General features: G+C 37.1%; 1 protein-coding gene across 11 annotated transcripts in view; it reads left to right on the forward strand.

Moving 5' to 3' along the window:
* CHL1 (cell adhesion molecule L1 like) overlaps nucleotides 1-27,622 on the forward strand; it is a 223,156-nt gene that overhangs the window by 139,468 nt on the left and 56,066 nt on the right. For 10 of the 11 annotated variants that reach the window (XM_043442808.1, XM_043442804.1, XM_043442811.1 and 7 more), the window contains 6 exons: nucleotides 1,787-1,974; nucleotides 15,077-15,199; nucleotides 16,265-16,435; nucleotides 17,379-17,426; nucleotides 19,526-19,646; nucleotides 24,645-24,829. In XM_043442808.1, the coding sequence (XP_043298743.1) occupies nucleotides 1,787-1,974; nucleotides 15,077-15,199; nucleotides 16,265-16,435; nucleotides 17,379-17,426; nucleotides 19,526-19,646; nucleotides 24,645-24,829 (836 nt within the window). The remainder of the gene's footprint in view (nucleotides 1-1,786; nucleotides 1,975-15,076; nucleotides 15,200-16,264; nucleotides 16,436-17,378; nucleotides 17,427-19,525; nucleotides 19,647-24,644; nucleotides 24,830-27,622) is intronic. The other variant, XM_043442812.1, reaches the window with a different exon arrangement.

Consider the following 27,622-nt stretch of genomic DNA (forward strand, 5'->3'; position numbering starts at 1 on the left):
ATAAATGCCTTATTATGTAAAACAGAAAATAATTAGAAAACAAGAAAGAAAAAAAATCCCATCTTAATAGTAAAAGGAACAAATCCAGAAATTCCATTTGTTAGTAACAGCAATATCACCAAAAGTGATATAGCAAAAACTATGTAACATCAATTATGTAGCATGTATACTAGGTAGTAGGATTAAAGAAAACTTGAATGAATGAAAAGATATAACATGGCACAAATTGAAAATGTTTAATTTTGAATATACAGAGTTATCCTAGTCAAGGTGTTAGAATTTTAAAGAAATGATTCTATATGTTATTTGTACCTAAAACCAAAAAAATATAAAATATGCAGAGAGAAAAGAAGTAAGGGAAGTTGTCAGGAGACAGGCATGCTCCTAAGAAAATTGTGTCTCATAAGATTTTGTTATTCTTTTTGAATAAGCGTCAGATTATATAAGACTGTGTCATCCTGGAGCATATTCAAATTGGTATGCATTATTAATATATAAAATAAAATCTAATTGGGAAGTCACTATATATCTATTCGATTTTAAAGATTAAAAACAAAAAAAAACCTTTTTATAACCATGTCCATTGAACTGACACTGTTACATATGGGAGTGGAAATTAAATTGTGTATGTTTTTTCTGGAATATAATTCTTCAGTGCTTATCAAAAGTGATGAAATATTTCCTATATTATTGGATTATCAATCTCACTTTTAAGGAATTAGCCTAATAAAATATTTGGAAAAGTACCACCCAAAATAAATATGTAGAGTTTTTGTAACAATATTGATCATAAAAGAGAAAAAGTGAAAATGGTTAGGTAAATTTATTAGTAACCATAAGACAGAAGATAATATAGTCATAAAATCTATCTTTAGGGCATTGTAATAATTGGAAAAACTCAAATGGAAAAATTATACATTCATTGTGGTCTCAATTATGTTACAAATATGTCTAAAAATATTGATAGACTATATCACCCAATTTGATAATAATTGCTTGTGTGTTTTTGAATTTTGAGTGAGCTCTTCTCAAATATACACACACACACATACATGGACATATTGTATATTTATAATTTTTAGTCTCCAAATAATGTAATATCTCAAATATCAGTAAAGATCCTACATTATCTTTTCAATTAGATAAGTTTTAAAATATATCTTTAATTTTAAAAGAACAGAATGAAACCTATCCTTTTTTCCCCTTCCAATTGTCACAGCTTTTTCATGGCTTGTGTCTCAATCAGTTCTGGCTGCTACAATAAAAATACCATGGACTGAATGGCTTAAACAACAGACACATATTTCTCACAGCTCTGGTGGTGAGAAGATCAAGACCAAGTCACTGACAGATTTAGTATCACCGGCAGCTTTGGTGTCTGGTGATGACCTGCTTGCTGTTCACAGCCAGTCATCTTCTTGGAACCTCACATGGCAGAAGGGAGCAAGAATGGGATCTCTTTTATAAGGACACCAATCCCATTTCTGAGGACTTCACCCTCATGACATAATCACCTCTCCAAGGCCCTACCCTCAAATACTATTACAATACATTGGGAAATAGACTTCAACATATGAATTTTAGGGAGACATAAACATTAAATCTACAGCAGTTTATAAGATTTCTCAGATTATTTTAGATACCTTTTTTGTATTGTTATATTCAGTTAAATAGATGTGTATATACACTTTATTTTCAAATGTCTCGGTTTTCTTATTTCTGTATATTTGTTTGAAAATAAGTTATGATTTTTTTCAAGGTTGCTAACTTTAGTTTTATCTTACAGATTCTTATGGAATAAGGATGACAAGCCTTTTAATCTCTCTGACCCTCGGATAGTTGTATCTAACAGTGGGGGGACTTTCAGGATACCAAATGACGGGCACATATCTCACTTTCAAGGAAAATACCGCTGCTTTGCTTCTAATAAGCTGGGGATTGCTATGTCAGAAGAAATCGAGTTTATAGTTCCTAGTAAGTATTTCGGTGCTTCCCAGGTGGCAGAGTGGTAAAGAAGCCACTTGCCAATGCAGCAGATGTGGGTTCAGTCCCTGGTTGGGGAAGATCCCCTAGAAAAGGAAATGGCAACCCACTCCAGTCTTCTTGCCTGGAGAATTCCATGGAGAGAGGAACCTGGCTGGGCTACAGTCCATGGGGTTGCAAAAGAGGCAGACACAACTTAGCAACTAAACAGCAGCAGCAACAGTTAGTATTACAGAGGAGATTTCATTTAATATTTTAGTGAAGTTTAGTAGGATTTATACTAGGCTGCAATGAAATAAGATTATTAATTTAATCAGCTTATAATTGCCTTATATTTTATTTGTAAGGGAAATTATCTTCCAGGTCTTGATATTTAGAATTTGATGACCTTGAAAGTGACATTCTTTCACTGCGTTTCACTAATAATACATGTAACATGGGGAAAAATTTGTTTTGCTTCATCAAATGAAGTTAAATATATTAGTTAGATTTGGCTAGGTTATGCTTCAGTCACAAGTAATCCCCAAGCCCTTGTGTTAATATAGGGTTGTTCCTTGATGAGGCAGTTTGCTGTAGGTCTGGCAGCTCTTCAGAGCAACTGTTCTCCATGTAGCTTATCAGAGATCCTAACTGATGGGTATACCATCATCCTGTCTCTGCACCATGTGAAACTTGTACCATCTGGGTCAGAGAGTGGGGGTATAGAACACTGCTTCCCACAAGAAGTTACACAGGCAGCTTCTACTCACCTTCTTAGGTGGAGCAGAACAAATGGCTTAGCCCCACCTAACTTCAGTATGAGTGCCCAGTGATATTAGTATATGTTAGTAATATCTTCCATACATCATAACCATGGAAAATTACAAGCTCCCTTAGCATTAAAGCTGTTATTTATCAGTAATTATCCCCAGGAGTAAGCAACTTCTTTATTCAGTTCAGTTCAGTCGCTCAGTCATGTCCAACTCTTTGTGACCCCATGAACCGCAGCACGCCAGGCCTCCCTGTCCATCACCAACTGCCGGAGTTTACCCAAACCCATGTCCATTGAGTCGGTGATGCCATCCAACCATCTCATCCTCTGTCGTCCCCTTCTCCTCCTGCCCTCAATCTTTCCCAGCATCAAGGTGTTTTCCAATGAGTCGGCTCTTCGCATCAGGTGGCCAACGTATTGGAGTTTCAGCTTCAACATCAGTCCTTCCAGTGAACACCCAGGACTGATCTCCTTTAGGATGGACTCATTGGGTCTTCTTGCAGTCCAAGGGACTCTCAAGAGTCTTCTCCAACACCACAGTTCAAAAGCATCAATTCTTTGGCGCTCAGCTTTCTTTATAGTCCAACTCTCACATCCATACATGACTGCCGGAAAAACCATAGCCTTGACTAGATGGACCTTTGTTGACAGAGTAATGTCTCTGCTTTTTAATATGCTGTCTAGGTTAGTCATAATTTTCCTTCCAAGGAGTAAGCGTCTTTTAATTTCATGGCTGCAGTCACCATCTGCAGTGATTTTGAAGCCCCCCAAAATAAAGTCAGCCACTGTTTCCACTGTTCCCCATCTTTCTGCCATGAAGTGATGGAACTGGATGCCATGATCTTAGTTTTCTGAGTGTTGAGCTTTAAGCCAACTTTTTCAGTCTCCTCTTTCACTTTCATCAAGAGGCTCTTTAGTTCTTCAGTTTCTGACATAAGGGTGGTGTCATCTGCATATCTGAGGTTATTGATATTTCTCCTGGCAATCTTGATTCCAGCTTGTGCTTCCTCCAGCCCAGCATTTCCCATGATGTACTCTTCATATAAGTCAAATAAGCAGGGTGACAATATACAGCCTTGACATAGTCCTTTTCCTATTTGGAACCAGTCTGTTGTTCCATGTCCAGATCTAACTGTTCCTTCCTGATCTGCATACAGATTTCTTAACAGGCAGATCAGGTGGTCTGGTATTCCCATCTCCTTCAGAATTTTCAACAATTTATTGTGATCCACATGCTTCTGTGCCATCGCAGGCGCCAATATGCTACTGGAGATAATGGAGAAATAATTCCAGAAAGGATGAAGGGATGGAGCCAAAACAAAAACAACACCCAGTTGTGGATGGGACTGGTGTTAGAAGCAAGGTCTGGTGCTAAAAAGAGCAATATTTCATAGGAACCTGGAATATCCATGAATAAAGGCAAATTGGAAGTGGTCAAACAGGAGATGGTAAGAGTGAACATCAACATTCCAGGAATCAGCGAACTAAGATGGACTGGAATGGGTGAATTTAACTCAGATGACCATTATATCTACTACTGTGGGCAGGAATCCCTTAGAAGAAATGGAGTAGCCATCATAGTCAACAAAAGACTCTGAAATGCAGTACTTGGATGCAATCTCAAAAACGACAGAATGATCTCTGTTCGTTTCCAAGGTAAACCATTCAGTATCACAGTAATCCAAGTCTATGCCCCAACCAGTAATGCTGAAGAAGCTGAAGTTGAACGGTTCTATGAAGACCTAAAAGACCTTCTAGAACTAACACCCAAAAAAGATGTCCTTTTCACTATAGGGGACTGGAATGCAAAAGTAGAAAGTCAAGAAACACCTGGAGTAACAGGCAAATTTGGCCTTGGAGTACAGAATGAAGCAGGGCAAAGGCTAATAGAGTTCTGCCAAGAAAATGTACTGGTCATAGCAAACACCCTCTTCCAACAACACAAGAGAAGACTCTACACATGGACATCACCAGATGGTCAATACTGAAATCAGATCGATTATATTCTTTTCAGCCAAAGATGGAGAAGCTCTATACAGTCAGCAAAAACAAGACCGGGAGCTGATTGTGGCTCAGATCATTGACTCCTTATTGCCAAATTCAGACTTAAATTGAAGAGAGTGGGGAAAACCACTAGACCATTCAGGTATGACCTAAATCAAATCCCTTATGACTATACAGTGGAAGTAAGAAATAGGTTAAGGGACTAGATCTGATAGACAGAGTGCCTGGTGAACTATGGATGGAGGTTCATGATATTGTACAGGATACAGGAGTCAAGAGCATCCCCAAGAAAAAGAAATGCAAAAAAGCAACATGGCTGTCTGAGGAGGCCTTACAAATAGCTGTGAAAAGAAGAGAAGTGAAAAGCAAAGGAGAAAAGGAAAGATATACCCATTTGAATACTTATTTATTACCAGATCTGATCTCTGTAGCATGGGATCTCTGAATACTGACTTTCACATTTGGTCATTTATTTTCCTGAATTTTAAGGTATCCAGTACTACTTGATTCTAACCAAAGGCTTTGAAGAAAAAATTCTTAGATGCAAAACAGAAACTCTTGACAGTTTTATAATTTCTTCTTGCAGAGTTCTAGACCTTTCAGGATATGGACACCTTATGTTGGGGGAGTAGAATGTACAGAAACCTGGGGAGAACAAATAATGAAAAACGTGTGTGTGTTATCCTTAAAGTTGGGACAGGAAACTGGGTTTAAATTTTTTAAGTTTTCTGTATTGTTCTAGAGGAGAGACTATAACTCAAATTCAAAATCTTAACAAGTATGTGTCTTAAAATGTATAGAATAGTTACACTATACATATAAAACAAAATATGAGTGATTATCAAGCTCTGCTATCAAGAAGAAAAAGAAAAAGGCAAGAAAAGAGAGAGAAAGAACTATAGAAATAAATTTAAACATGTCATTAATTAAAGATGAAAGTAAATAGACTAAATGCTCCAAAATTTAAAAAGTTATAAGCTATTTACCACATTACACATCTAAATCATGAGAAAATAAGATTCTTGAAACTAAAAGGGGGAAAAGATGTTTCATCTTTTTAATAGATAGATATATTGAATAAATACTGTTCAAAAGAAAAGTACATATAGCTCTATTAATATCAATCAAAATAGACTTTATTTTACAAAGGCTCCCTGGAGATTAATGTACCAGACATACATAATACGAAAGTGTATGGAGCAGAAATAGAAGCACAAAGAGAAATAGACAAATCTACCATAGTGATGAAAGATGTAACATGTGTTTCATTATTTGGGAGCTCAAGCAGAGGCAACATTAGAAAAGCACATGGAGGATTATAAGAACCCAATCACAAGCTCTAGCTAATCAGCATGTATGGAACATTATACCTGAAACTTCGGATTGTTTTTCAGTATTTGATGATGCATTAGCTATGAAGCAAATATGACCAAAATACAATTGAGAAATGGGTATTTAAAAAATCCAGAAAAAACATTGCAAATGAATATAACTGAAGATAATATTAATGTATTTATAAATAATTTTACAGATCTCTAAGTTGGAGAAGGAAATGGCAACCCAGTCCAGTATTCTTGCCTAGAGAATCCCATGGACAGAGAAGCCTGGCAGGCTATTGTCCATGGGGTCGCAAAGAATCAGATACAACTTAGCGACTAAGCCACCACCATCAAGTAAAAAGCAAAAAACAAAGTGGCAAAAGATATAAACTTGTACCTCAGACTGAAATACTCAATACAAATATAAAAATGTGCTTAATATAATTAGTAATCAGAAATAGAGCTATTGTAACCTAAATAATAAAAGCATTTGATTCCTACAAAATTGGGAAATACAGCAGAATCTGAAAGTAGCAATTTTAGGTGGTACTTTGTGGGCAGGAGGAGCAGTGGACGACAGAGGATGAGATGGCTGGATGGCATCACTGACTTGATGGGCATGAGTTTGAGTAAACTCTGGGAGTTGGTGATGGACAGGGAGGCCTGGAGTGCTGCGATTCATGGGGTCACAAAGAGTCGGACAGGATTGAGCGACTGAACTGAACTGTGGGCGGCATAACACGTATCCATCATGGAGAGTACAGTTTACTGCTTGGACTGTGGAGCATATTGGTCACTGCCTGCTTAGTTAAAGATACTCTCACCAATGCCCAGAAATTCCTCTTCTTTGCTCATGTGCATGTGCCCCTTACCCATGTGCGCCAGGAAGAGCTGTGGCAGCATTGTTTGTGTTTTAGAAATATACTGAACAAAAACACAAGTTCATTTGTGATATAATGAAATAATTGTGGCATATTCATACAAAAATTACTCAGCAGTGAAGACTGATGAACCTTAGAGATGTGCTGAACAATGAAAACAAATCTCTAAAAGAAACATAAAATGTGATTTCATTTATATAAGATCAGTATATGTAAAAATTAATAGAATATTATTTAGGATTATCATTTCATGTGGTAAAATCATAATGCATAACAAGAAAATGATGAAAACAAAATTTAGGATGGTAGTTACCTCTAACGGGATGTGGAACAGGGAGGATTATTACTATAATAATCTATCTACACCAGATAGAAAGGTAACAGTGCTTTTATGTTTCTCTTATGATGGGTGGTGGGTAAAGAGTGTTGCATGTCTTTCTTTCTATTCTTTACATTTATTTTATGTGGTCTTTATATATACAAAATTAATTAGTATGTAGCATACTGATTTGTCTTAGATATACTGGAATTATTAAGTGTGATGTTAGGGCATAGTAGTGGGCAGAGTAGTGACATTCAGACTTGAAAACTGGCCTCTGGAGTTTGGGTTTGAAATGACAGTAGTGAGTGTTCATGAATTCTGGGTTAGAAAACTGTGACTGAGAATCATAAAGTCACATAGATATAACAATACAGCCATAGTTATAGTTCTATATTATAGACTATATTGCATCATTTATATTATTATAAACTATAATATAGTGTATCATATAGATTGATAAGTATATAAGATAATTAACTGAAGTAAGATGAGGATGTAGGAGACCGAGGGAGAGGAAAGAAAGATATAAAAAAAAAAAAATCTGTTGTACCAGACAAGGCATTAGGCTGATCCCTAACCTGAATTCTAGTGGTTGCTATGGAGACACAAAGGAACAGGCAGTTGCTAGACCTATAGCAGAGAAATGGTACATTTTAGTATAAGGTTGTGCAATTAAAGGATTTTGAAAAGAAAATGTTTTCTGTCATTATCAAAGCAGACCAAGTGAAGGCATGAACAATGTAAGGGTAATTCTGGCCAGAATTGGCTAGTATCGTAATTAAGAGATGAGAGTTGAATCTGAGCTATGTAGTGGATAATTGCACCATTTTTTCTGGTGCTGTAGAAAAGAGGAAAGTAAATTAGGTTTCTCATGCATCATTTCCAGCTCCTCCTAAAATTACTTCATCATCTAACACCTTTCTGCAATTATTTATATGTTGAATAGGACCATCAGCCCAGTTCTTAGGAGTTTATAAATCAGAGACCATTTAAGGCTTCCTACAAGTTTTATCAATTGATTCTTCTCTTAAGGTGTAGAGAATTGATTCTTCATTTATATTACTCTGTGATATGAGTTTTAAAGTTTGTAAAACTTTAAAGTTTTAACTCTCATTTCTTTTTTTTGTTTGTTTTTTCTTTTCTTTTTTTTCCATTTATTTTTATTAGTTGGAGGCTAATTACTTTACAATATTGTAGTGGTTTTTGCCATACATTGACATGAATCAGCCATGGATTTACATGTGTTCCCCATCCCGATCCCCCCTCCCACCCCATCCCTCTGGGTCTTCCCAGCCCACCAGCCCCGAGCACTTGTCTCATGCATCCAACCTGGGCTGGCGATCTGTTTCACACTTGATAGTATACTTGTCTTAATGCTGTTCTCTCAGAACATCCCACCCTCGCCTTCTCCCACAGAGCCCAAAAGTCTGTTCTATACATGTGTGTCTCTTTTTCTGTTAACTCTCACTTCTTAAACTTTTCTTTAGAACAAACTTAAAGGCTTGATTCTAAGTTTGAACGTAGGTACAGTAGCTGAAAATCTGGTCATTACCCCCTACAGACAGAAAACTTTATACACTGTGTTTAGTTATCTACTTTTAACAAAATTGCAGTTGACTTTGCCAGGAAAAGAAAGAGTAAACTAAAAAATAAAACAACCAAACACAATGTACTGTTTTCAAATATGGAGAAAATCATTCAATTGAATGGATTTTCTAAGATATGGCATGCTAAGTTAGGCCGTGAATTATTCAACAGATCTTCATTAAACTCCCTTCATGTGTCAGACACTTTTCTAGTAATTTGAGATACAGCAGTGAACAAAAGAAAGGCTATACCCAAGAAACCTAAATCCTGTGGGTGTGGTCAGTGAGTCTGGAGAGAAGGTGAGCTATTTTCTTGCCTTCATTATGACAGATATCAGTGAAGTTAGAATGATGATGTAAATAATTCCATTTTGGCTGTTCAGTTTTACTTACCCTTGATGGCACAGATCAGCCTTCTCCACTTAACGTTCTTAGTCTATCTTAGCCTATACTAATTTTTCTTATAGATTCTGTGTATTATTTACACATCATAAATTTTACCAGCTTATGTACACAGGTTCCTTTTATCATAAAAATTTTCAGTTCAACTATCATTAGAAGCCAGTATTAGAGCATTTCCCTCATCCCTGAAAGATTAGGCACTCTCTCTCCCCACGCCCAGGCACTCGCCAGTCTGACGCTTGCCTCTAGAAATGTTTTTTTCTGAATGTTTCATGTAAATGAAATCATACAACATGTGATCTTTTCCATCTAGCTTCTTTCCACTTAGCCTGATTTTTGTGATTCATTCATGTTCTAGGATAAATCAGTAGTTTGTTCATTTTTATTGCTGAATAATATTCATATAATAATGATACAGATATATACCACATTTTGTTTATCCATTCACCAGTTGGTGTCCATTTGGATTGTTTCTAACTTTTGACTATTATAAAGAAAAATTAGTAATAATCAGTAATGTTAGGAATATCCATGTGTAAATTCTGTGGAATTTTAAAAGCATTTTTTGTTGTTTGGAAGAGACTCTGACTGTCAAATATATTAATCAGGGTATTAAAGGTGAGAATGATATTATCCTGTCCTATTCTTCCTTCTCTATATTTTCTTATAAATGCTGCGTGAATTCATATTATCAGTGATTGATTTACTGGCTAAAGAGTAAAAGAATGAATAAAGGTAAAAATGCAGTATGCATTACTCGTAAAGTAATGCAAGGTATAGCAGATTTAGTGGTGAAATCATCTGTATATTGTTTTACTAGAAACTACCTAGAATTTCTAGTGTGCTGGGTTTCTACATTGGTATGAATTTCTCAGGTCAGTTTCCTTAAGACATATCTTGGCTATTTACTGCTCTCATTTGGGAAGGGTAGAATAGCAAAAGTAGGGGTCCAGTGGAATACACTAATTTCTTCTTCTACTATATGCAGACTAACCTTAGGAGGATTAATTTGTTCAGTAGAGAGTACAACTTAAGAGTTTTAAAGGTTTGGTTAAGACCGAGGATTTTGCTCTCATGCGTCCCAGTATGTGAAGGACTAGAATGAAATGGACTGCATTGGGCTGTCCTTCCTTAGTGTGAATTCATTACCAGTTCATAGACTGAAAGGCAGTGCTATTTCTCTGCACTTCTAAGTGGGTTAATAGGGTACTCTACAGGAAATGGGAATCAATTAAATCTCTTTGCAGACAGAAACTGGAGTTCAGGGTGATACAGCATGTGAGCGCAGTGGCTTGCGTTCATGATAATGATGCCAGACTGTCAGCAATTTGCTGAGCACATTCAAGGGAAATGGAAGGCACTCAAAAGCTCTCCAGGCCAGTCCTGTAAACAAAGTGAGAAGTCAAAATAGATAAAAACTCTTTGGCATAGGAACGGGGACAGAATAATTCATTAAACAACCCATAGATTCTCTATGAAATACAGTCTTTCATCCCTCAGGTGCCCTCCCTACTTTCTTTGATAAAGTTAATTCCAAATAGTTGTATAAAATGTGGAAGTTGTTACGATATAGGCTACATGAAAGATCAAAAACAACAGCAAAGGAAAGCTTTGTCCCTTTGCCCATCTCTATATAATGTGGCTGGGTTTACCATGTAAAGTGAAAATATTTGAATAAGAGCCAACATATTGAGTGATTTTTAAGTGCCTGACACTATGTTAATTGAATTATATGAAAGAGTTTATTTAAACTTTGCCACAAATCAATGAATTAGGTGTCATGTCGAATTCCATTTTATGAATGAAGAAACTGAAACACATTAAGTAATGGGTTCAGGTCACATAGTAAGGGATGAAGCCAGGATTCAGCCCTAAGCAGCTGGCCCCAGAGCACATGTGTATAATCCAATGCTACACATTTTTGCCTATGCTTTCATCGTTCTGTTAACACATCCTCTGGATGAGCTAAAAAGCATTTATCCTTCTTTGTTGAAAATAACCTTGGCAATAGGTTATCAGACTCAGAGAGGGAGAATATAGGGAGATTTGATTTTTTTGTTTGTTTGTTTTTGTTTTTTTATTTATTTATTTGTTTATTTTTTTATTAGTTGGAGGCTAATTACTTCACAACATTTCAGTGGGTTTTGTCATACATTGATATGAATCAGCCATAGATTTACACGTATAAATCTATGGGAGATTTGATTTTATTCTTTGGGTATCAGAGAAAGATAACCTGTAGGTAACATAAAGATAATATGTAAGTAATGTAACTTGGTAATAGTTAAGTCACCAGTACCTTTTCATTGACATGGTTAGTCGGAATTACTTGTATTTCATTAAACTTCTCTGATGAGATTTCATTACCAGTTCTTTACGGTTAAGTTGGTTGCCATGTGGGACTGTGCAACTTGTCCTTAAGAAAAGCCTCTGAGGGAGGCTTTTGAGGAGCCCAAAGAGATGAATTGAAAGGATTCTAAGACACCAGAGAAAAGTAAAAAGGGGGCACAGAAAGTAAGGATAGTGGTCTGAAGCAAAACAGCCAGTTAGTTTTAGTGTCTAGGCCAGAGCTGTTTATAGGCTAGTCTGTAGATAAAAAAATTGTTTTTCACAAGTCTGCTATATTTCAAGTACAAAGATGCTATTTTTTTTTAGTATATCAGTTGAAAGAGTTAAGATGATGAGTTCCAAAACTAATTGTCAGTACCTCAAGTATAGAGCCCCTAGAGATTTTGTATTTGCAGGTTTTCTGTGCACTGATAGCCTCAATAAGAATACTAGCATGTAGCTAATTTGCCTCTCAGAAAGGCTTTTCATGTTAGGTGGGTTTTTAGGGAATTGCGCCCTTGGAGTTATTACTAGAACTTTCTCTGCTATACTGAATAATGAATGCGGAAGCCTGTTGAAAAATAGTAAAGGATGGGTGTTATGCTTTGCTTGATTTTCTTATGAGGTAGACTGATAGGGACTAAATGTTTATGGATCTATCTAGACTTGATTATTACAGGATTTCCAAACATTCTTCAAATCCTGCTTATGTAGACGCTAATGTAGAAGTGGACGCTGATCCCTTCGCAAAGACACCATTACATAGTCAAGTCCAGTCACGACTAAGTGATACACAATTAAGTGATTTTGTTTTTGATGTTAATAGAGCACTTATTTGACATGTGTTGGTGAGTTCCAGCAGTGTAGTTGCCTCACACAAAAGAAAAATGACTGTTTACAATTCATGTTTTTAAAGTATTGCATCTGTCCTAACTCAACAATGCTAATGTTCATCACCAGAGAAATACAATTAGCAAAAGTCATTGGTTGGAGTTATTTTTAAATAGTCATTTTTTAAATTGAATTGAGGTAGACGTCATGCTTGCAGTTGTTATAATAATTAAATTTCACATTTATCTGTGAATGTTAAAATAGTCACTTTTTTGCTTTGCATCAACTTTGCAATATAGTTTGAAAGTTGAAGAGTAAGATCTAAAAAAACCTGACAAATTTATATCCTTTACAGTGTTTTTTCTCAGGCCTTAAATTATTAAATATATAAATATTCTTCCCGGTTTCCAGGTATTAATTTATCTTTGGTTAAAGCTGTTCCAGATTTATGGTATGTGATAAAGGCTTTGGTAGACTTCTAAATCTTATTTTATCTTTTTTATTATGAATGCCTTGGAAGCCAGTTGAGTAACAGAGTTACACTTTTGTAATTAGAATTTTACAATCTAGATTTAATTAATGCAAGGATGATAGTGATTCACTGCTGATACTATCTGTTTGAATTATTAAATTTTTTCTAAAGAGACAGCTCTCCAATTAGGACTTTATACAACTTAATTAGCGACTTTACAGTAGATACCACCCAGGGAACTGTGTGTTCATATTTGGCACTGTAAAGTTTGCTCGTTGCAAAACAGGATTACATGCGTCTTTCATTTCCTAATCTGTTTCCCTTCCTCTTTTGCTTCTATGATCTGAGTATAAACAGATAAATAGATTCAATAACTACCAAACAACATTGCTAACTTCATTAACAATAAATACTGAGCTTTAGTTAGAGCAAGTTTCACTAAACAAGTGATTTGAATTTGGAACTTAGGGTACATACTAGTTCTGTAAGTTACTGCACTTTACTTGGTATATTTCTGCAAAATGACTTGTGTAACATTTGCTGTCAGTCAAAGCTAAGGCTTTACCAAATAGGTGGTATTGATAGTTTATCAAAAAGGTACATGTAGGGGATACACTCAGATGTTCTTCTGTCTTTTGTTGGAAGTTTCATTCTACCTAGAGCAAAAGCATGATTCCAAGATGGTTCAGTTCAGTTCAGTCACTCAGTCGTGTCCGACTCTTTGCGACCCCATGGACTGCAGCACGCCAGGCTTCCCTGTCCAGCACCAACTCCCAGAGCTTGCTCAAACTCATATCTATCAAGGCTTAGCTTTGACTAACAGCAAATGTTAAACAAGTCATTTTGCAGAATATATACCAAATTCGTGTCCAAGATGGTTCCCATCTCAAATTTTATTTCCAGACTTGCCAAGAGAAATCTTAGCATGAGTAGACCACGAGGGAATCCACTGAGAGCTGTCACATGCCAACGCCTGTCTTTTGAACTGGCAAAGGCAGTGTAATAATGGCACTGTCCCCTGCGATGTTAAGCCGTGAAAGGTCCTTGAATTCACTGTAGCTAGTGCATCGATAAGAAATGTCAGCAAATTCCCTCAATCACTAAGGAGTTAGAGTAGGGGATGGGGGTGAGGAGCAAGGGAACCGCACAAAGCTTCTCAAGAGGAAAATTGACAGTAAATGAATATATCTTTAGACTCTGAAGAATAATAATAATCTTTTGTGAGCCATATTTTAAGAATGAAATATAGAGATGGAAAACTGCTAATAAATTCCATCAGGTCAGGACGGCTATAAATACCTCATAAAAGACTTTTCTCATCTATCAAACCCTAAGTAATTCTACAGTGCAGATTCCCCTACCAAAGTTGAAAGGTACAAATAATGTTGAGGTGGAATATATTTTGAATATTCTTAAAACTATTTTATAAATAACTTCATAAAATATAAAACTTCGGTGTTGTATTTCAAATTCTGCACTGTTGTGACTTACATTCTCAGTAATTGCATTGACCTTTTTAAGGAAATTGATTCCAGCATGGGAGAGAAACAATATGTTGAAATACTGCAGTCTCCTGTCCTACATCCATTTCATTTCACTTAAAATTTTATTTACTGGGAGTGATTCCAGTGTGGATGGCTCTCTTTGCCACTTCTAGTGGTCATGTTCGGCTTTTCATTGTATTCATACCATTTTTTCCCCATGTGGGCTTTGAATTGTGTATTTTGTTTGATTATGATCTGAATGGAATATTTGCCAGTCACATTCAAGGGCTTCAGAATAAAGCAAAAGACAGAAAATAAGTATCTGCCTAAAAATAAATCATAACATTTGGAGAAAAATGATTCCAAATCTATGAAAACTTAAAACGAGCAACTCCTATGACTCAGAGCTTATACCTCTTCACTGAGAAATATGCACAAGCATATTGTTGCCTTATTGATGTCAAAGCAAAAATATTTGTTATCTACAGTTACAGAATGCAGAAATATTTTTAAGGTTGTATAATGATGCAGCACAGATTGTTAACAGTATTTTGCTCTGCAGGACATAGACAAGAAGATTTAGGGTGTTGAATTTACTAAAAATGTTCCAATTTCTAAAAGAAGAATGCTTTAAGATAATACTTGTAACATTAAGCATTACTTGTAAGGTTAAAAATTTTAAATGGTGTCTTTAAATGATTTTTTTATATCAGATGCTCCAAAATTCCCCAAAGAAAAAATCGATCCTCTTGAAGTGGAGGAAGGTGATCCAATTGTCCTTCCATGCAACCCTCCCAAAGGTCTGCCACCGTTACACATTTATTGGATGAATATTGGTAAGTAATATTCTGTTCTATCAATAAGGGGACATTTTAAGTTCATGCATCGTTTCAAATGACATACTGAAATGAAGGATACAAAATTAATATGAACTTATGAATGTGAAATCAAGTATAGTTTAAAAACTATTTCCGTCTATAGTCTGCTGTAAGTTCTGAATATACATGAAAGCACTAGAAAACCACTAAATATGTCTTGATTTTGTCATATCTGGAAAGAGTAGAGTCTGTTAACAAGATACAATGTGTCTATGAAGGAAATACTTATTTTCCAAACATCTTACTTACCTTGGCACTATTATCCACGTCAAAGTTGAGAATGGCTTGTATCTGTGTTGCTAACTTTATATTCCTCTTTTAATATGTTGCACTACTTAATACAGTGATGCACAAAGAAATGAGTATTAACTTCTGTGTTTAATTTTCCAAAAGCTATCATCAGCTCTTGCGTTGGGATTCCAGCTTCTTGTAAACCCTACTTCTGGCATGTGTCTTGGCAGGTCTATCTAAATCTTTCCTCATTGTGACCCTCAGAGTAAAGTAATAATCGTACAGTATTTGAAAGAAAGCAAAAGAAGCTACTCTTGATTGTAGCCAGAGTTCCAAATTCCATCCATCATAGAACTTAACTAGGCTGCATCATGGAAGAGGGATTAATATCTCAGACACAATTTTGTGAAAATCTGTTTTTAACAAATATGATCCTAATATAATAAGAGTAATAATTAGGCCATTATCCGTTTGGTTTAGTTTTCAAATAAGTCAAAGCAGACCCATAGAGCAGAAGTAGAATCCTAAATGGTCAGGAGAGGTTGAATGCTCAGACTAGTTGTCCATTAGTGACTTGAGTTAATGGTGATAAGCACTCTCTCAGTGATTTTCTTGTTTTTTTGTGTGTTTTATTTCTTACTAATTGCTTCTATAGTAAGACCAGACTTGGGAGGAATAGGAAGAGCCTACATGAAAAATAAAATGATATGAAAGAAAGGATACTGAAAAAGAGGCAACGAGGCATAATAAAGGACAATTGCCCCTTTTAATGACAAGATACTTCTCTTCCAGAATTAGAACACATTGAGCAAGATGAGAGAGTATACATGAGCCAAAAGGGAGATCTGTACTTCGCAAATGTGGAGGAAAAGGACAGTCGGAATGATTACTGTTGCTTTGCTGCGTTCCCGAGATTGAGGACTATTGTGCAGAAAATGCCAATGAAACTAACAGTTAACAGTTGTAAGTTGAAATAATTTTATTGTGCCAGCATGAATGAGGGAGACAAATGTGTCTGTAATTTTATTCTGGTTGAAGCCAGTTAAAGCTGGGTTGATATTTTCGAGCATTGTTTAGTTTAACTCTGGAGACTTCCTTCCAGATGAAAGAGACATCTGCGGCTGCACATTAACAGTAGCTCTGACTCCTGCAGCCAGAAAATCAAATCTCAATTCACAGGACAAGTAGAGAGTCGAGTCATTTTCCTTGCGTGAAATACAGAACAAAATTCCAGGGTTTTCTCAGCAAGTCTCAGGCTCAGAATCTCTGTGATTTCGGATAAACTGGCAAGGCTGAAAATCTGGGAGAAAAGAACAGAGTCAAAAATAACAAGAAGTAATATCATTTTTATCACATCAAACTTTTTTTGTGTTTCCCAAATTGGCAAAGTTATTTGAATTGCTTCTCTTTCCTACTTGATTCTGCAGATGGCATTCTGGGTTCTTAAATTTGAAAACTGTCATTATTAGTGCAAGAAATAACCAAGATTCAAAGGGCAGAGATAATCTCCAGAAATTCATTGACTGAATAACTGGCTCTGGTAGAGTCAAAAGTTGGCATGACCATTCCATTGTCTAACGTGGTTCATAATTTTTTCATAATTTGGTTCATCAATTTGTTGTGTGTTGATTATGCCAGGGCTTCACTATAGTATCCTTCAGCAACCTCAGTTCTCTTTAATGGAGCTCTAATTTGTGTCCTTTCCACCCAGATTTCATCTATGGTAGCTCAAGATTAAGCTCTTTATAAATGTTTTTCAACTATGTTCCCAAAGACGCTGTTCTAGTGAAGCATGCTTATACCTCATTTTGTAATTTTTGTAGGAGAAAACTATGGCTTGTCATTGTTTTGATGTCAGCATCTACCATTATGTTTGTGAGTTTTTTCTTCCATTTTTTTATTTCAGTAAAGCATGTTAATGACTCGAGTTCATCCACAGAAATTGTTTCCAAGGGTAAGTTGATGACATGTAGAATGTTGACATTTGTTTTCACCTGTGGTCACTCATTGTCATTTCAGAATTTGAAACTGAATACCTTCTGAGTTTATTAATATACTGATACTATTAGTAAGCAGAGGGTTAACATAGAGGGTTAACAAGAACCCTTAACACAGAGGGTTCTATTTTCTCCCATCCCCGTTAAATGTATGTAATAGGGGGTAATATTTACAAATGCATAACTATATAATTACACCTATATACTTATTGATGATATAATTACCATAAGTAAATACAGATACATATATAAAATTATGTTTTTCATGGAGTAATTATTATGGGTCTCCCAAAATGCCTGCAGTTTGGCAGAGAGCTGTTACATGAAGAAAGGAAAAAGCAATGGTTTTTGTAACAGGGTGTAACAGAAGGAGAGAAAGCGTTGAGTGTAAGAAAGTCAAATGGTTATTTTCCTTCCTAGACCTCTTGAAGTACTTACGACACAACTGTCCATTGTGATTCAGTGAGAAAGAATATAAGTTGCAGCATTTTCCAAGCTCACTTGTCTATGAAATGGTTTTTATTATTTAAAAAAAAATTTTCCCATAGAACATTTAACCAAGTGATATAGTAAGTAGTTTTTCTACAGAGAAAAGAATCATTTGTCTGAATGCAATAAATATTTCTTTCATAATTGGCACCAGCAATGAACCCTCCATGATAATTTTGGTAATCTAATATACTGATAACATCACCAGGGCAGGATGAGGGTTCCCCTTGGTGCACCTTCAGTTTGAAAATGGACTGATTAGGTATATATAGGCAACATCATTTCCTTTGAGGTCAATAACACAAACATATAGTGTTATATCTTTTCAGCACTCAATAAAATCATTACACATGGATGGGAGGGGAGTTTGGGGGAGAATGGATATAATAGGCTGTACTCCAATATAAAAGTGTAAAAAAAAAAATCACACCGCGTATAATACATGTTCAAAAATTATTCTTCAAAAAACAAATAAATGCTTGTCAGGAAGCGATGGCAAGGTACATACTCTGTCAGTACCTTCCATCCTCCACTCTGATAGCAGCCCTCACCTCGACACTTCGCTTATCACATCAAATCACATTGACATTGGATGTGAAACATAATTTGTGTGAACACTTGGAACAGAAACCAGAATTTGCATTGAACACGGAAGCTTCCTCAGTTTCCATTGTATTTGAAGGGTTTCTTAGGAAAATGGGGCTTCTCTGGTGGCTCAGACAGTGAAGAATCTGCCTGCAATGTGGGAGACCTGGGTTCGTTCCCTGGGTTGGGAAGATCCCCTGGAGAAGGAAACAACTACCCACGCCAGTATTCTGGCCCGGAGAATTCCATGGAAAGGGGAGCCTGGTGGGCTGCAGTCCCTGGGGTCGCAAAGAGTCAGAGAGGACTGAGTGACTTCCACTTTAGGAAAATAAGAAATGGAATATTTCCTCCCCAGTTACTGAGATGGCTTGTGAATCTTTTTGTGCAACAGTGTTTGTCTTTGAGGATATAAGACTGAAAGTAGAGTCACCTAATTGATAAATTCATAGATGCCTGGTTGTGCACCACAGGCTTCTTGAATCAGAGTTTCTGGGTGTAGGGACCAGGAAACTGTATTATAAGAGGAATCCTGTCAGATACTTGGGCACATTCAAGTCAAGAAAAATACACACGGCCATCAAACATGACCAAGTATGATTAGAATGTGGAATATAAAACTATTGACTGTCAATGAGCTTAAGGCTTTCATCAAGAAACTAATTATCTTGAACACTGTTTGAACTTCTGAATTTGAAGATGTGGTTTGAATCATAATCTTTATAAAACTTAATGCAGCACTTAGTTAATGTATCTGAAGGGCGACCCATGCTTCCTGGTAAGAGTGGAATCTATTTAAGTAGGAATATATTAAAATGTGTGAAATATATGTGAAATAGATGTGTGAAAATAAATTAAAATGTGTGTGTAAATATACATACACACACACAGGTCCATATGGTTAAATATGTTTTAGGAAGGATCGAGTGCCAAAGGAGTTTCTTAGTTTGAACAAAATCTGACTCTGTTCTGTTCTGTTCTGTAGCAAATTCGATCAAGCAGAGAAAACCCAGACTATTGTTGCCTCCTCCTGAAAGTGGCAGTGAGTCTTCTGTTACCATCCTCAAAGGGGAGACCCTGCTGCTCGAGTGTTTTGCTGAAGGCCTGTGAGTAACTTGACTCTGTTCATGACTTTTTCCATTCTGTCCTGTAAAGAATGAGATAGCAGTGAAGAGTGTGCCTGCATGCATCTTTAAAAAATGATTTCTTTTAGAAGAGAGAATCCTGTTACTACATTTCTGGGGAAAGTAATTTGCACTTCTCTCTGCAGATTTCAGGCTGTGGCCGAGATTGATTTATAATTAGATAGCTCTGTCAGTTGGTGAAAGTGTGAATGGGGATGCCAGTGACTGTTCTCCTGACCTCAGTCAACACGGGGATGCATCCTTAGGGCGTGAGGTTGTGAAGAGTCAGCCCGTCACTGTTGGTGCCAGGGTTATGTCTTTCTGCTGTTGTTATTTGTCCTGCTTCTGCTCGTTACATTTCCCCAGGTTCGATGGATCTCTATTTATTATTTTACCCACCTGTCCTTTGCACACAAGCAGTTCTAGATCACGCAAGTTAAATTAAAAAAATTTTGTTTTTGTCTGCACTGGATCTTTGTTGTTGTGCATAAGCTTTCTCTAGTTACCGTGTGTAGGCTTCTCACTGCAGGGGCTTCTCCTGCGGCAGCGCATGGGCTCTGGGCACGCAGGCTTCAGTAGTGATGCCATGTGAGCTCAGCAGTTGTGGCTCCCGGGCGCTCGAACACACGCTCAATAGTTGGGACACATGAGTGTAATTGTCCTGTGGCGTTGTGAAATCTTTCTGGACCAGGGATCAAACCCATGTCTCCTGCATTGGCAGGCGGGTTCTCAACCACTGGATCACCAGAGAAGTCCCAGCTCATGCAATTTAAGAGTTTCACATCAGAACCAATGAATCAAACTTTTTTTCACACCTAAAGTACAGTTGAGCAAGTCCTCCAAGAAAAGACTTCACTTGGTCACCTCTTGAAATTGTGATCCTTGTTGAGTAGCTATCATAAGTCTGTGTAAACAAGGATCATCTTATTTAATACCTGATCATACAAGATTGTCTCTTTGCAATCATCACCCTTCTTTACCACCGCATACCCATCCCTGCCACTGGGAATCCCGTGGGAAAATACATCCCACCTTACTAGCACCTGAGTTTACTTACTCAGTTTGTAAACTCAGGGCTTTTTATAGCTGGTCATCTGGTTCAGGGACTAGAATTTGAAATTCATATTCATTCATCGTTCACTGAATATTCTGAATGAGTGGTTTTAAATTGGTCTGTGAACAAAAGGAGCAGATTTTAATGGTTTTATAACCCCTAAGCTTTGTAAATTTCTCTTTCCATCCTGCAAAATATTCAGGTTGCTTATCTGTATTAAACTGCCCAAGTATATTGCCATAAAGTAATTAGATGTGCAGTGACATGGCCTCTGTTCAGGAATTTTGTGTCTGTATTATATGAGGAGATGAAAGCGTCAGGTTCGTTTGGATCATGTTGGTAACTGCCTGCATTTTGCTCTTATTTGTATGTGTTTATAGTGGTAGAAATTACATTCTTCCATGGTTCATCACTATTCTTGGTTGACTCTTTGGGCAGGGAAAACATGTCAGTAATTCATTTCTCCTGTTTCCCACAAATGCCATAACTTACCTCTTGAGTGGGCTGCCAACTGCATGGGATGGTCTTCAATATAATAGACTCATTTCAGGAAATGCAGTGTCATGAGCCAGTAGGGAAAAAGTGAGCACTGCATGTGTTGTCTTTGGGACTTGAGGATTCCTAAGGCCTTGTCCGAGAAGTTCATCTGAAGGGTTTTCATAGGTTTAGGCTAAGAATCCTATCTAGACTAGTTCTCTTCCAAGTGAATGTGATATATTATAAAATTTTTAGAGTACTTGAAAAAAAACATATTCTAAGAAGTTTTATTTTAAAATGTAATTTATTATTTACTTTTGACAGCGCTGGGTCTTCATTGCTACATGGACTTCTTCTCTAGTTGTGGTCTGCAGGCTTCTCATTGCAGTGAATTCTCTTCCTGCGGATCTCAGGCTTCAGTAGTTGTACTTCCTGGGCCCTAGAATACTGAGTCAATAGTTGTGGTGCTTGGGCTTAGCTGCTCTATGGTATGTGGGATCTTCCCAGACCAGGGATTGAACCCATGTCTTCTGCATTGGCAGGCAAATTCTTTACCACTGAACTACCAGGGAGGCCCTCTAAGAAGTTTTAAACCACGAACTTCCTACTGTAATAGATTAATGAAGATATTGTCCTCTGTATTATGTGTCAGGCACTGTGTCTTGCGCTTTACATACATTAGCTCATTTTATGCTCGCCACACGCATCTCATCACTCATTCCTGTTGTAGGTTAGGCAAGGGCAGGCCAGAGAGTTGACTTCACCTCTCTACACTTAGTATGCAGTGGAGGCTGGGATTCCATCCTGTCTGTCTCCAGAACCCTAAACTACCTCTAAATTGAACTTCTTCAGCATATTTCAACCAAATGAACTGATGTGTTCAGTTAAAGGCAGGGTAGACAGAGGATGGCACTGTGCCTGAGTCTAAAGGAGTGGGATATAGTAGATGTTTCAGAAAATGGCTAGTACTAATGAAAATGGGGATACCATTAAGTAAAATGGGAAAGCTTTCAGAGGGAAAGGTTGAGGGGTTCAGATTCTGTAAGGTGAAAACTAAGAATAGCTAAAAACAACATTGTGAATTTCATTCAGAAGAGAAAAGTGTTAACTCCCCAAAAGGAGTGCAGACGCTGAGCCCCTCGATGGAAAGAGCACATTCATGGACCAGTTCACACTCACTCACATCCTGTGAAAGCTTCGTTAGGCTTAAAGGCAAATTCCCTCTGCTGACTGTTGGGCTCAAATTTTCTTTGTCTTTTCTCTGTTTTCTGAATTCATGGGTTGAAGCTAGATACAATTCTCTTGCAAACAAAGGAAGTTTAAGAATTAAAGTTGACTGGGCAAGGACCTAAAGAAAACTTTGAGATGATGGTATGGTGTGGATTTATGTCTAACAATGGATTAAGCAATATATTTTCCTTCAAAAATTTATTGTTCAAGTGCTGTTAGTAAATGTTTACTAAATTTTTGAAAAAGGAAAGAAAAATATTAGCAAGACAATAGCTGGATGTTCTTGCAGTGGTACAGATGTGTCCCCAGATAAATTTGTCTCATAGTCATATGATACTTATTAGATAATCCTTTTATCCTGTTCTTTCAAAGAATAGGTATTAGAAGATTAGGCTGGTTTCCAAGGACTGGCAAAAAGAAAAAATAAAAAAAAAAGATTTTACAGCAGGTGAGATGCTTGTACCATTAAAAGTATGGGCTTACAAAAATCCCCTGATTTGGAAGAACTAAGGTCCAGAGCAGCGGCACTTTGGCAAATTGCCGTTTTGACAGATGGAGTGCAAAGCAAGCAGTTAGGAGGTATGGGTTATGCATCCTGTTGGGTGGTGTGCTCAGGAAGCCAACAGCAAATACACTGTCATAGCCACCTATCTGAGCGCCCTTACTATTTCCTACAGAAGTCAGTAGTATTTCCTGTATTTTAAGCCCAGTGAAATGAACGGTAGTGGTGGTTCCAGACAAGTACGTGTGCAGGGAGGGAAGAGACTAGATGTGTGTAAAAATCATCATTTTTACCTCTGTTTTTTTGCATAATAACTGAATTATTTTAACCATTGCCAAACAATACAATTTAAGAAAATTGATGCAAACAGTATGAATTGTTCACTTATTAACTAGTAACTAATTAATTTGCCTATAAGCATATATTCTCAGAATTCATGGTTAGGAAGGGGGAAAAAACAGGAAAAGCGCAAATAAAATAGAAGACACTGGTCAAAAGAACAAGTTTAGTCAGACAGTTTCAAGTTCTAATGTGTCATTTATTACCCCAGTGACTTTAAGCAAATTAACTTCTTGAACTTTAGAATCCTCACTGGTAAAATGATGATAATGATGCTCCCATTTAGAACATACTCAATAACTTTCAGGTATTAGTGATAAAAAGAAATGTAGTGAGAAGAAAAAAGTCATCAGTAAAAACAGCAGAAATACTTCTTCCACTCAGTCATACAGCTCAAGTGAAGAGGAGGAAAAAAAAATCACCCATCAGTTAAAATCAGGCATCACTGTTCTTCACATCATTTTTAAATCGCAAAAGTCATAGAGCATCCCACTTCTCCACTTGTCTGGTTTGCATTCAAAAATTTTCATTTCAAAAATCCCAACAGATGGAATTTTTCTGTTTTAAACCTAGCTGGCTTGATTCCTCATTCTTGTTTTCCACCCAGATAAGGTGGAAAATGTCATTGTGTTGGTGTAGGACAAGTTATCAATTTGGGATTTGTTTTGTTCTTGCTTTTCTCATTTGTTGTTTATATTGGGTGATCTCATTTTTCTAAGCAAGAGAGATTAGGTTCATTCCTTGAATCCTGTATTCCCTACTAGGGTGACCGTCTGCCTGGATGACCCAGTCTATGCTTCAGAGCCCACGTTGGCCTAAAATGAGCTATTCCCAGGTCCAGCCAGTACACTGGGCACCCGCATTTGAGTCTTATTCTCCAATAGCAGCCTCTTAAGGATTAAGAGGGGTGTCACGGCTACCCTCTGCTGAGTGTTGGGTCTTACTTTATGGTGTTTTTCAAACTCATATGGGGGAGAGGGCTGTTATTTCTGGCCCCTTAAAAACCACCCACAGGGAGATAGCATACTTGGAAAAAAAATCTTATACATTTCTATGGGTCCAGTCATCTATCCTTCATCTAACCATCCATATTCAGCACTTCCATGGAGCTAGCCCTCTTAGTAGAGGAAACAGAAGATTTCTGAAGTGGTAGCCTATTAAAGGAGCTTGCAATGAAGGAGACATCATCCAACCCTGATCTTCGCCACGGATGGTGGATGTTGGTGTGCAGGTCTGTGCGTTGGGAAGGCTGATGTTTTTCAGTGGGACTCTTGAGTGCAGACCTAAAAGCAGCACAGTGAGGGAAGTACCCTGTGGATTTCTTTATATTTTATTTTTCACTTTAAAAAATGTTGACCATTTACATATTGTTTCACAGGCCAACTCCACAAGTTGATTGGAACAAAATGGGAGGTGATTTACCGAAGGGAAGAGAAACAAAAGAAAATTATGGCAAAACTTTGAAGATAGAGAATGTCTCCTATCGGGACAAAGGAAACTATCGCTGCACAGCCAACAATTTCTTGGGATCAGCCACTCATGATTTTCACGTTATAGTAGAAGGTACATTTCCCATGTTGATTTATTTTTCTATTATTTAAAAAAGGAAAGGTGAATTCATATGTATAGTCAACCTCAAATGCATATTTATTAAAATGAATAAGCTGCTTCAGCATTTAATTGTAGAGTGAGCAGTGGAATATATTAGACTTCAGTTAATCAAGTTTGTCATTTATTCCACAAAACCACACAGAAGGGACAAATGACAAGAAAAGATCTCTGGTTAGGGATTGGACACAGATGACATTGACTGGTCACTAAACCTAATCTCTTATATCATCTTATTATGAGAAAACATTTACTGTAATATGTGTATAACACTGCATAATATGAAATCTTAAAAGAAGAAAGCATTACCATCATAGGAAGTATTAGAATAGGCCTGAGAGAAGCTTGGAGTTTCCCAGTCCTGACATTAACTTCCCGGGTCCTTGACCAATTTACTTCACCTTTTCTGTATCTCTATTTCTTACCAATGAAATGAGGGAGTCAGACAGATTACGATCTTTACTGTTTCCTATTTGGGGGAGATCCATCTCTTGGGTTCAGATGATATTTAGTCTGTTGCTGGTGGGGAAAGAAAAATTGTATGATGTAAGGGTTATTTCTCTGCCAAAAGGTGCAAAAAAACCCATTATATTCATATCCTCTTTCTGTAAACTCAAGCTTTTTGATCAGTAGAGCCTGGTATATTGTTTGTTGTATTCACAGAAATAAGTAGGCAGTGATGTCACCATTGAAAACGGTGAGCCACAGTATTAGTTATCAGGGCTCTCGCTGCTGGGCAAATGTAAAGGTTACCTAGTCATCCTGTGAATTTGATTGATGCAGACCTATTTCTGTGGTCCTGATAACAGTGGAGTTTTTATGTATGATTTGGTTGACTGTATTGATCAAATTAATGGGATGATTACTGCATTTGTGCTTTTTCAGTTCTGTGCAGGCTTAACTATTGAAAGAAATGATCTCTTTCAGCTTTCTATTCAGTGAACTAGTGCTCTAAGGCTTTCATTTATATTCCAATGAAGTTCACCTTTTAAAGCTTCATTCTGCACAAGGAATACCTAAGTAAAGGCCCACTGTTTTAAGTAATGGAAAAAAGAAAGTCTCAGATGCAAGTTATATTAACAAGTAAATGTTAAGATAACTTTTAATCATGTTGCTCTTTGGAATAGCGGCGTATTTCCAAAACCCGTCTCTCAGTGTGGGCTTCCCAAGTGGCATTAGTGGTAAAAAAAATTCGCCTGCCAGTGCAGGAGATGCAGGAGACACTGGTTCAATCCCTGGGTTGGGAAGATCCCCTGGCGAAGAAAATGGCAACCTACTGCAGTATTCTTGCTTGGAGAATCGCATGGACAGAGGAGCCTGGCAGGCTACAGTCCATAGGGTCGCAAAGAGTTGGGCAGGAATGAAGCAACTTGGCACATCTCACAATGTGTGTGATTAGTTAGGTTAGGAAGAAAGGAAAACCAAAGATGAGAGGATCATTCCCCTTAATTCAACAAAAGCAAAACCTGTTATAAAAGAAAGCCTGTTGTTATGCGTAAATATCAACAGTTGCCAATAGTGACATATTCCTCTGACATTATTCACCAAGAAATGCAGAGAGGAAGATTTTGAGAGATTTTTCCCGTAATTTTAATCAGTGTTTGATGCCTCTGCATAATACAGCTATACCGTACAATAAGGATGTTTTTCTGTAACCCTTTGCCCGCCCCGCCCCCTCCAATCCCAGCACCAACACAGACGAACCAGACAGGTCTAATTGTTAGCTGCTCTTACTCCAAGTTGCTGACTATTAGAAATCCTTCCAGATGGCTGGAACATCGCTACGGTAGCTGAATATTTTAACAATCTGGCCATGGATTTCTTGACTGTGAGACTGAAGCTTTCAGAAGAACTGCAAAGGTTGCAAAAAGAAAAGATAAATCAAGGATGTAAAATTAATTACGCAGTTTAAAATGTTGACTGTAGGGCTCCAAAGGAATATAGGTTTCCTGAACAAATTGTCCTCGCTATTCATAAAACAGCTATTAGCAGTATTGAGATGTAAATAATGTTTTTATGAGGGACATTTAATCCTTTATCCTTAATGAGAAACTACTAAATGTGCCCTCAGCTGTATGTTTTAGGAGTTTCTCTTCACACATGCAAGTGAAAAGCAAGCCCAGCTGAAGAAGTCTTTCTTTTAAGTGTGAAGGCAGTGAATACATCCTTCATTAATCATATGGATGGATAAGTTCACTTTCACTCAATTTTATTCCGCCTTCCTGCACCTTCTTCTTTCCCTTACTTTTGTCTCTTGCTTGGAAACTAATTAAATAACAGGATTAGTCATATGAGAAAAGAGCAGTGTTACTGTAAACTTTGACAGTGTAGCCCATTCTGAAAACATCCAATGTGCTTAAGCAAAAGCACATTGTATTTTACCGTATTCTCTATATCTGTGGTATTTATTCTTTATTAATGTAATAAACACAACCAAAATCTGTCATCACTAGCTGGGGAACTAAACTCTCACAAACCCACCATGCTGCTCTGTCCATGGAATTTTCCAGGCAAGAATACTGGAGTGGGTCCCAGTGGGTCACTGACCCAGGAGTCCAACTGGCATCTCTTTCCTCTCCTGCATTGGCAGGCAGATTCTTTACTGCACCACCTAGGAAACCAAAATGGCATCTAAAATTTTCTAAATACAAAAATCAAAGTATGATCACAGATGTGCTTCAACTGCGTCCAGCTAACAGTGTTTGTGTTGTAAACTTTTGCATCATGTAGGGCTTTTGAAATTTAGTA

The sequence above is a fragment of the Cervus canadensis genome, chromosome 22 (genome assembly GCF_019320065.1).
Source record: "Cervus canadensis isolate Bull #8, Minnesota chromosome 22, ASM1932006v1, whole genome shotgun sequence".
NCBI classification, from domain to species: domain Eukaryota; kingdom Metazoa; phylum Chordata; class Mammalia; order Artiodactyla; family Cervidae; genus Cervus; species Cervus canadensis.